This window comes from Neospora caninum, chromosome VIIb (genome assembly GCF_000208865.1).
Source record: "Neospora caninum Liverpool complete genome, chromosome VIIb".
In the NCBI taxonomy this organism is placed as follows: domain Eukaryota; phylum Apicomplexa; class Conoidasida; order Eucoccidiorida; family Sarcocystidae; genus Neospora; species Neospora caninum.
This window is the reverse complement of record NC_018394.1, coordinates 3,810,559-3,820,128: the sequence shown is the minus strand read 5'-3', so window position 1 is coordinate 3,820,128 and position 9,570 is coordinate 3,810,559. Positions and strand designations below refer to the sequence as shown.

General features: G+C 58.8%; 1 protein-coding gene across 1 annotated transcript; it reads left to right on the top strand.

Moving 5' to 3' along the window:
* Positions 1-2,012: 2,012 nt before the first annotated feature.
* NCLIV_028720 (uncharacterized protein) lies at positions 2,013-9,360 on the top strand (the record flags this gene model as incomplete). Its single annotated transcript, XM_003883066.1, has 3 exons — positions 2,013-4,076; positions 4,321-7,437; positions 7,753-9,360. The coding sequence occupies 3 exons, from the start codon at positions 2,013-2,015 to the stop codon at positions 9,358-9,360; spliced, it is 6,789 nt and encodes a 2,262-aa protein (XP_003883115.1).
* Between the last annotated feature and the right edge of the window lie 210 nt (positions 9,361-9,570).

Below are 9,570 nucleotides of genomic sequence, written 5' to 3'. Positions count from 1 at the left end.
GGTGTGTGGCTCTGTTTGGTCGCACAGATTGTTTTCTTGTGCGTTAATACAGCGGAACGCGCTGTAGGCTTCCACCTTAACTTGCCCCCTCGCTTCTCCTCTCTTACAGTCCCGGTTGGCGTCATGGTCAGTCGCTGACTTCTAGCCAGGTCCGGAAACCGAGTCTGTACATATACCGTCGCGCCTTCAGACCCCTCTTGCCAGAGGCTGTCTTCTTCGCTTTTCTGCTGGTTTTGCCTATGTGTCGTGTGCATACAGAAGTTACATTTCTTTGTTACTTTGGGATGCTTCCCAGGTTTCCATTGTTTTTCAGTTTGTCCTCGTGTTCCGGCAGCCACCGTTACCCCTTTACAGCTTCCCTCTGCTTCTGAGTCCTTCGGCGAGTTCCTGGGACCGTCCGTGTGCTGCATGGGCCGCACGCTTCGCCCTTCTGGCGGCCACTTCTTGGCGTGGTTTTGGTCGCATCTTGTCGTCCCTTTACGGTCCACAAAGACATCACGCCACTGTCGCTTTCTCTCTAAAGTCCTGTTTCCTGGCCGACGAAGAACGACCGAGGCATTGCCGAAGTTTCGTGTGGCTTCCGTTTCGTGTCGCGTCGTGTGTATATTTCAATATCCTACTACATTAAGGTTATTCCACATCGGTTATGTTCTAGGCGTAATATATGGATTACTGTTATCACTCGTATTAACAGCGAGAGAAAACTACTACTCAGATGCTAGTATGATCAGTACCATCGTACTCCCCTGCCGCAGCTACGTGGCACTCTCTGCACATGAGACGAGAGGTGGCCCCGCCAGTAAGCACTGCGAAGGCGCTGCCCGTCGTCATTTTGGTCATCGCTTGCGGGTTGCCGCACAAGGCACCGTCACTCTCATCTACCACCTCTCTGCTTCTTCGTTGCGTCTGCCGTGCGTCTGGCGTCGGCCCTGCAAGTGTGAGTTCGTTGGCTTGTGGAAACGCGGAAAGTACTGCCTCTTCCGTTAACGACGCACTTTATTTTCCCGAATTCGTGCTCAATTCTTCGGAAAAAAGGATATAATAAAACTGTGTGTCGCGACAGCCGGTCAGACCGCCCAATCCGGGCCCCACGGTTTGCGTCGCACTCGCCGTGAGCAAAGAGAATGCGCGTCTGCTGCGATGTGCTGTGCCGGCGCTTCTGACACGGATTAACCCCAAAACGTCTTTCTTTCTCTCTGTCTTTCTCCAGCCCTTTCCATGCATCTGTTTGCTTGGGATTTGTATGTCTGTCACTCTGCAAAGCTTGTTGTACGACGTTAGGGGGGCAGAAAAGAATTGACCCGCCAACTTTCGCCTCTCCTCCGGTGTCCTCAGAGTTCCGTTCTGCTGTCTCAGTGCAGCACGTCCCAGCAAACGTCACACAACGAAACACTAATGTATCTGGAGGAAAGCAGCGTCATTTGCGCGTTTTCTCGTCTTCTTTGTTACTTTTTCTTGAAGCGTTGGGTTTCCTGTACCGGACGCGTTGTTTCTTGTCCAGAAACATACGCTTTCCCGTCCTACTTTTTGAGGGGACTCTCTCTTAGAAGCCATCTGTGGAGCTGATGTCGGCTTTCGTTTTTATGCCACCCCTTGCGCGTCTCGCTGCCCCCTTCAATCTGTGTCTCGTCTGGTCACTTTCTTCGTGTAGACTCGTGGATTTTGCTTGACCGCGTCTTTGGCGCGCTGCTGTTCGGCGGATGGTGCACGCGTCTGCCGAAGCATTCGCCGCGGTGCTGGAACCGCCTCCGCGTAGGGACTCCGCCCAACACGAGGCACGGACTTGTCCCTTGAACTCGGAACGGGAGCGAAATTCAGCTGGGGAGGGAGGTGCTGTTCAGTCACCGGAAGCCAGAGCAGCTTGCTCAGGATCGTGTGCAGTTATGAATCCTGAGGCGCCACGGGAATGGCCGCGGGTGTCTGAGGTCCGGCGACCGTTAGCTTCAGCTTCTCTACAGTCAACTTCTAATTTGCCTGCGTCTGCAGGGTATGCTCCAGACCGTGCGCAGCCAATGGAGGCTCCTGGCCTACAAAACACCCAAGACGACATGCTTGGGTCACCAGCAGGAGAGGATTCCCTCGAAGGGGAAAAGAAACCACTAAAGAAACATCTGTTAGGAAAGCTTTTGACCTCTCTCGACACCGACATTTCTTCTTCGATTCATTTTCCCGCGGTCTGCCCAGCTCTCGAGACCCCCACGTCATCAGCATCTGGAAGTGCGCGGCTATCTTTCATCCCGTCTGTTAATCCAGTTTCCTTTCTCTCCACGGCAGCGACGCCTCTTTCTGCCGATCAAAGCCCAACGAACAACGGTAGCCGCACTGGGCTGCCGACCGTGGCCATTTCATCTGTATGTACTCCGTCGACGTGCGCTTCTCAGTCTTCCCCGCATTCTGTTGTCTCCTCGCTAAGGGCCTCCGAAGAGGCTGACCTCTCTCCCAACAGTGCCGAGAGTGTTTCTTTTTCGCCTCTTACTTCGTCGGCAACTGCTAGACGCTCTCACGATGCCGATGACATCCGGATCGCGCCGTCCGAGTCAAAACCCGACGGCGTCGGTGGAAGAAAGGATGTGTCCGTCGAACACGGATCGACTCCAGAAACCACGGGACTTAGAGAGGAAGGAGCCGTGCCCAGTGTTCCAGTAGGTGATTCAGGTACAGGATCGGTGGAGCTGTGGTGTAACAACCACGAGAGTGGAGATAAAGGCGGACAAGATACAGAAGAACTTACAGAAACGATTCCTCCGAAAGCTGCCGGAAATGGTCCGGAAGCAGAGGTGAAGCTCCACTGGAGACCGTGCGAGTCAGTGATTCCACGGAACGAGAAGCCTTTCGGGAAGGACCTCACGCCAATGGAGCTTCCGAAAAGTGTGCAAGCTTCTGAATTGCTGTTGGACGATGTTTCAGCGTCGCGCTCCTCAAACGCATCCACACTGCCTTTGAAGCAGCCGGATCCTGCTATCGCCTGTCTCCCTGCTTGTTCTGAATCCGCAACCTGTCCCACTGCGGCTTCTGCCAGCGCCTCTTCGACGGGTTGCCCTCTGATACCGGAGGGACTTGATTCAGCCGATGTCTTCTTATCCTCGGCGGCTTCGTCTGCTGGCGATCTTCCGTGCCACGAGAAGGAAGCCTCTGACCTTCCTCGGAGAGCAAGCGTGGGGACGGGTTCGTCGGCAGCACCAAATTCCTCCTCTGAGTCGTCTCCGGCTCCTCAAATAGCCACGGGAGGTTCACCGGACCCACTTCGCTCTGCGTCGGGCATCCTTCGTGTCGATGGTTCGGCTTTGCGCTGGTCGTCTCTCCTCTGCACAGAGACCGAGGCGGGTCCGCCGTCGCCTCTCGCTTTCCGCGACTCTGCCGTGGCTGCGGACTGTGTTTCCCCGTCATCTTCTTCCCCGTCAATCTCGCTCCGGGCGTCGAAACTCCGCCCTCGAGCAACCCCACCTCCACAGCCTTCCTCGCTTTTGCCGAGCGCGCCGCCTTCGTTCTCTGCCTCCCTGCCGCACGACGTAGCCGCGCTGCCAGCGGCTGGGGGGAGAAAGGGAGGTGAAGCTGGTAGTGTTCATGGAGGTCCGCTGCGGTCGTCGTCCGCTCCCCGTGACTTCAGTGGCATGAAGGGCGTGCTGGCGCCTGCATCTGTGAAGGAAGTGCCGCCACGTCCGGCAACTGGTTTGTCTGCAACGCGCACGATATCGCGCAAAGGCGCTCCCGATTTTAGGTTGCAGCTGCTTGCAAGGTCACCAGCGCGAGAGACAGCTGTCCAGCAGAGCGGCGCACCTGCGGTCGTCGTGAAGAGCGAGAGAACCCCCCCGAGGGCCGAGAAGACCTCTTGCACTGCATCTCGCCGGTCGGATGAGGGGTTGTTTGCAGTCAAAGGCGACGTAAAAGGGGCTGGTCAGAGTGGCGAAGAGGAGGACGAAGTGGTCCGGCTTCACCGGCTCGATGTCTTGAGGCATTCCCATGATAGAACGACTGTCGAGCTGTACAAACTGGAGAAGGGACGTTTGGTCGAGGAGCTGGTGCGCAAGGCCAAGAGATACCCGAAAGTCCCCGGAGTCTACTTCGACCGCTACCAGGTACAGGTCACCACTGTTTGGTAGTTTGTTTCTGTGTGGGGCTTCATGTGCAATCATCGTGTCAGTCTCGGAGTCTTCTAAACAAGCCTTCACCTTTTCACATTTCGTTCCCATTCGCCTGTGTCTTCGGCCTCGACGACGTTTTCTTTCGCTGCGTCCCTTCCGTACTAATCATCACAACTCAGTTCTGAAATGCATTGACGTTTTTATTCAGTGCGTTCTTCTCCGTGCGCTTTCCTTGCAGCAACGATGGTGCGTGAACTGGACAGAAGGCGGGCGACGGGTTGCACGATATTACCCTGTGAAGGTTCACGGCTTCGACGTCGCGTACCAATTGGCGGTCAACTGCATGTTGTCAAAGAAGCCACTCAGCGCAGCGGTAACAGGACTCGCTGGCGCGGCTGGGAGAGCTGGGAGTGCCCCGGCCTTGCCCATGTCCACGTCTCCGGGCGACGCCCATTCAAGTCGCTGTACGCCGGTAAACTCGCCACTGCATGCCCTTCGCAGCCGCGATGCCGCTCAGCGGTTGGCGGCAGCTGCAGGAACTCGCGCAAAACCAGACCGGGCCAGCAGCATCAGTCGGAGGGAAACGGATTCCGGAGATTTGAGGAACTCAGACGCCCCTCTTCCTGTGCCCGCAGCTGTCGAGGCGATGCTTTGTCAGGACGCGCAGGAGAGTCTTCTCGGGATGGCGGCGAATCAGGCAGGTTTCCCGGGCGATCTCAGAGGCCGTTCTCCAGCGAGCTCAGGTGTGTCTCCGGAAGAGCTGAATTCGCCGCTCGGTGCCTTGATGCTGCAGCAGCAACTGCTGGCTGCAAATTCAGGGAATGCTCTGGGGGGGGCTCTGCAGGATCTCTCTGGCCTTGCCAGCCTAGAGGGTTCGGACCTTGTTTCGACTTGGCTCCACTATCAGCGCCTAGCCCGACTTCAGCAGCAGCAACAGCTCGCCGCATTCTTCAGCTCAATGCCGGCGGCTCTGGGTGTCTCCCGAAGTCCTCTCGAGTTTCTTCTTTCTGGGGCAAAGAACGAGGCGCCTTGTGCCGATGTGTCCCATGGGCTCTCGTCGCCTGATCCGCCGACAGCGCTGGACAGTCTCTCAGCTAGCGATGCTCCCGCTCCGCAGACAGGACTCCCCGGTGTCCCCTCGGCTTCAGGATCCAAAGGAGGAGGCGTGTCGACGTCGACACTCGCCGCGCTGCTGGCTTCGCCTGGCGTGCAGCCGTCAAGCCTTTCAGCCCTTCTTCCCGCCCTGGATGTCGCCGCGGGGGCTTTCTCAGGCAAACGGGGACACCCGATCGCGACTCTGGAGTCGATGTGGCTCGCGGCCTCCGGCTTGGAGACAGCCGCGGATGCGGTGGCTGCGGCGGCGTGGCTGGACGGCGCCAAGGCCCGGGGGGATGCAGGCGCCGCAGAAAATCAGAGAGGCCGCCGGCCTCCGGAAGCACTGCAACAAGCAGCCGCTGGGCACGTCTCAGAGAGGGGAGCACTGGACTTGGAGGACGCTGGCACGCTGGGAAAGGACGGAGGAGAAGCGCCCACCCTGCAAACGGCCCCGTGTCAACCTGCCCCGTCAGACGGGACTGCGCTTGCGGGCCTTCTCGCATCGGTGGCCATGTCTCCAGGCGAGGCAAATTCCGGGGACGCGAGCGGCGATGCGTCGAGTAAGCCTGAGCCCGAATCGGACTCCGAGTCTCCAGACCGCAAGCGGCGTCGCCGACACTCCGGACCTTCCGAACTCGTGCGCTCTACGTCTTCGCTTCTCGAGAGTGACATGCAAGTGCAGAATGAAAGCTCGGGGCGAACCGGTGGAGCCGAGATAGAGTTTGGTGTTTCGGGGCATGCCTGCGAGACAACGACTCCAGTGGGGACGTTGCAAAGTGGGGAGACGCGTGAGATCTCTTCACTTGCTCAGGCTCGTGGCGAGCTGTCCCAGAGATCGGTAGTCGGTGAAGGCTGTGTCAGTGGCGAGGTGGCATGTGGCCACCAAGGGATGTCCACGGATACGGGAACGGAGTCCGCCGGTCCCCGTGCAGAGGGACACGAGGACGCAGCTGTTCGTAAGCCACTGGGATCGGTTGATGGTGAACGGCAGCGGGGGATGATTGGAGAAGAGCCGGCTGAAGGCACGGCTGGGGCGGCACACACGTCCGGGGCCCGACACACACCCGAGCAGCTGGGTCTTCGCACTGCCTCTGGAGAGCGAAGCAGGGAGGCGAAAGGGAGTGGGGAGACGGAGATCGAAGGAGCGCTCGACCAGCCGGGTGTAAGAACCGTCAGCGCCTACAAGACTGACAGCGCGAGGTCAACCACGTACGTTGAAGACGCGGGTGACTTGAGAGGAAAGATGCTGATGGACTTGACGCGAATGTTCTTGCTCCCGTCAAGTCCGTCATGTCTTTCCAGCGAACAGGGACGCAGTAGTTCGAGGAAGACAGGAGAGGGGGGCGAATCACCAACCGAGCTTTGGAAGCAGAGCGAAACTGAAGGGGTCAGAACAGTAGAGAGAGCAAATGCACTAGCGCTGCTAGAGGCGTTTAGGGGAGGCAACGCCCGGGGCACGGGTGATTTGGCGCCTGAGGCGTTGTCAAAACCGTCAGAGGCACAGCCGCTTAGTGGGCGATCCCAGGTGGGGACAGCCGAGCAAGACACTGAGAGAGAGGGAGTGCTCGCGACGGGCGAGAATACAGATGTCGTCTCAAGCCCCCCTGCCTCGCTTGACGTCTTTACTCACTCAGTCTACGAAAGTGAAGCGTACGATCCGGAGCTTGACAAACTCCTGACGAGTCAGCCAGCGAAAGATTTAGTGCGGGAGGCTCTGAAGATGCCACGCGTCCCGGGTGTCTGGTTTGACCGCGCGCAGCTTCGCTGGGCTTGCAACTACAAAGATAGCAGTGCCTTCGCCTCGGCGGCGTCATCGCCGTCTTCTGCAGAACGGTTGCCGGGACTGGCGAAACGAAGAGCGCAGTATTTTCCCGTTAAAGAGCACGGATTCCTTCGCGCTCGCTTGCTCGCGATCCAGACCCGGCGCCGCATGGAGTCGACTTACCGGCAGGCTGCCGCTGCGGCTCTGGCCTCGAGTCTCAGTAAACATGATCGCAGCCTGCTGGGTGGCAAAGAGGCCACGCGCTTTCTGGAAGTGGATCCAGGAATGCCCGCTGCCGGAAGGGACGAGGATGCAGGAGACAGCGGTTCAGGCCGTCCCCGAGCGGGGTCTGTTGCACCCAAGGGGGCCCATGTGAAGAAGCGAGCAGCAGATGGAGGGGCGGATAAGAGTCCAGCCGGGGGCGGCAGGTCAGGTCGACGTCAAAGCAAAAAAGTGGAGACGCCAGGATCGTGGACAGGCGCGTCACATCTACCCGAGGTTCGTCGCGTCATCAAGCGGCCTTTCCGGCACTCGGAGAATGCGGTTTGCTGCCCTTCTGATTTCTTCCGGGCCACCCGCATCTGGCTCGTAGTGTGTGCAAATGCTTTGCCTGGCAAGCTAGTCATGGTATATCGGCAGTGCCTTTTCCGTAGTGTTAGCAGCAACAGTTAAGTTCAAGTCGCAGTGTACGTGGACACACTACGGAGTTCGACTGTCACGACCTGGGCAAACCAAAAAGTGAGGAAAAGGCGCGACTTCAGAGCATCCGCGTTGCTTCCTGTCACACTTCTTGCGGCTGCCATGTTTTTCCAGGTGTCGCCGACATCCTCTCTTGCCTCTCTCTGCTCGACTCCGGTGGCGCGTCGACTCCACGGTGGAGGCCATGGTGCAGCGGCGACCGAGACAGCCGCGTCTACGTGCCCCACCTTCCCCGCCGCGCTCCTTCGCGGGCTGGAATCAGGCACTGCTTCGTGCGTTGGAGGGCTGGCGGGAGCCGAGGCCGGCAGCTATGGAGCTGGTGCGCAGGCCGCTGCTCTGGCGGGCTTGCTTGCGGCGTCTTCGCTCTCCGATTCCCCTCTTCCTGGAGGCGTCTTGGGCGTAGGGACACGTTTTCCGTCCGAGGTCGCAGGGCTCGCTGCGGGGGACGCCTCGGGGATTTCACCGGAAACCGCCGCTGAGGCGGGGTTGCGTCGCCGGCCGCTGCTGCCTGAGGGTGGGGCGGTCGCTTCTGTCAGCGGTGTTGCTTCGTCTGCCGGTTCCTTGCCGCGAGGTGGACCTATCCCGGCGACTCCGCCTAAAGGTGGAGCGAACGAGGTCTGCGGTCTCACGCCCGCGACTCCGTATCTGCTCTCCCCGTCTGCGCAGTCTTCTCTTCTCGCTGCCACATTTCCGCCTGCATCTTCCGCTCAGGGGAGTGCGCCGTCCGCCCCATACTCGAATGTGGTTGGCCACCAGCTGTTGGTGCTGCAGAAGGACGCCATCCACTATATTCTCGAAGATCTTCGTCACAACTGTCTGAGTCTGTTTCAGTCAGTTCTACCCCCCGCGCTTTTCCACACCTGGTCTTTCCACCTGATCAGACATGCTCAGCGCGTTGACAGGGCCCAGACGTTTTCTGAAGTCGAGCCGTTCCTCGGGGTTTTCGTCGACTGCATTCGGTCCAAAAAGATGCCAAGTCAGCTCTCGCCTTCCGTTCAGCTCCAGCTCGTCCGGCTTGCCTCCGCCCTGGACAGCGTTTTGGAGACGGCCGAGGTAGGCACAGCCGCAGCGGTTCCGGCCCTTGAACAGGCAGCGGAGGCTTGCCGGAAGGCGGCAGAGGAAGCGCAAGGCGGAGCGGCTGGCGGCGAGGAAGAAGTGTCTCAAGCGAAAACAGAACACGCATTAAAAATGACAGAGGACCAGGACGTGGAGGCAGCACGGGAAGGACACAATGAAGGACACGAGACGAAAGTCAACTTCCCGACCTCGCGTGATGGATTGGAAGGTGACGCAGTCGCTCGGAACGACGAGGACGCGCCAGGAGACAACGCGGCGGGGACGGTGTCCATGGAGCCACGCCAGCTTCAAGAAGGCCTCGCGAGTTATTCAGATTTGAGTCTGGTGACAAAGGCTGGGACACCATGTGGCCAAAGTAGGGAGAGCGTAAACGAACATGGAGGCGGCCTTTCACTCCTTAATTTGGCCCTCCTCTCCTCCCTCGGGGGATCGCCCCTGACGATGCCAGGAGAGTTCCTGGGCTTGACATCAGGACGAGAAGAATCGCCAGAATCTCGAGGGCAGATGAGCGACGTGACAGCATCTTCTGGCCTTGTTAAGGACGGCGAGAGAGATCCACGTGCTTCTTCTGTCGCCCAGAGCACAAACCCAGACGCTGTCTTTAACTCTTTCCTCGGGCAGGGGGAGACGGGCATGCTTTCATGAGTTCGCGGAACGGAGCAGTGATGGGAGAAGCGAATTCAGCGGACTTGTCGTGATACGTCCTAAGAGGCGCTACGCGTAGTGTCTTTCACCTCAAAGGCCTCACGGAGGGGAGACAGGGGGTAGAAAGAAATTTACTTCAACAGGTGGCATCGCCGTAACGCTTGCAAGCAGCAAAACAGTTTCCGCTTTTAAGGGAAGTTCGAGTGATGA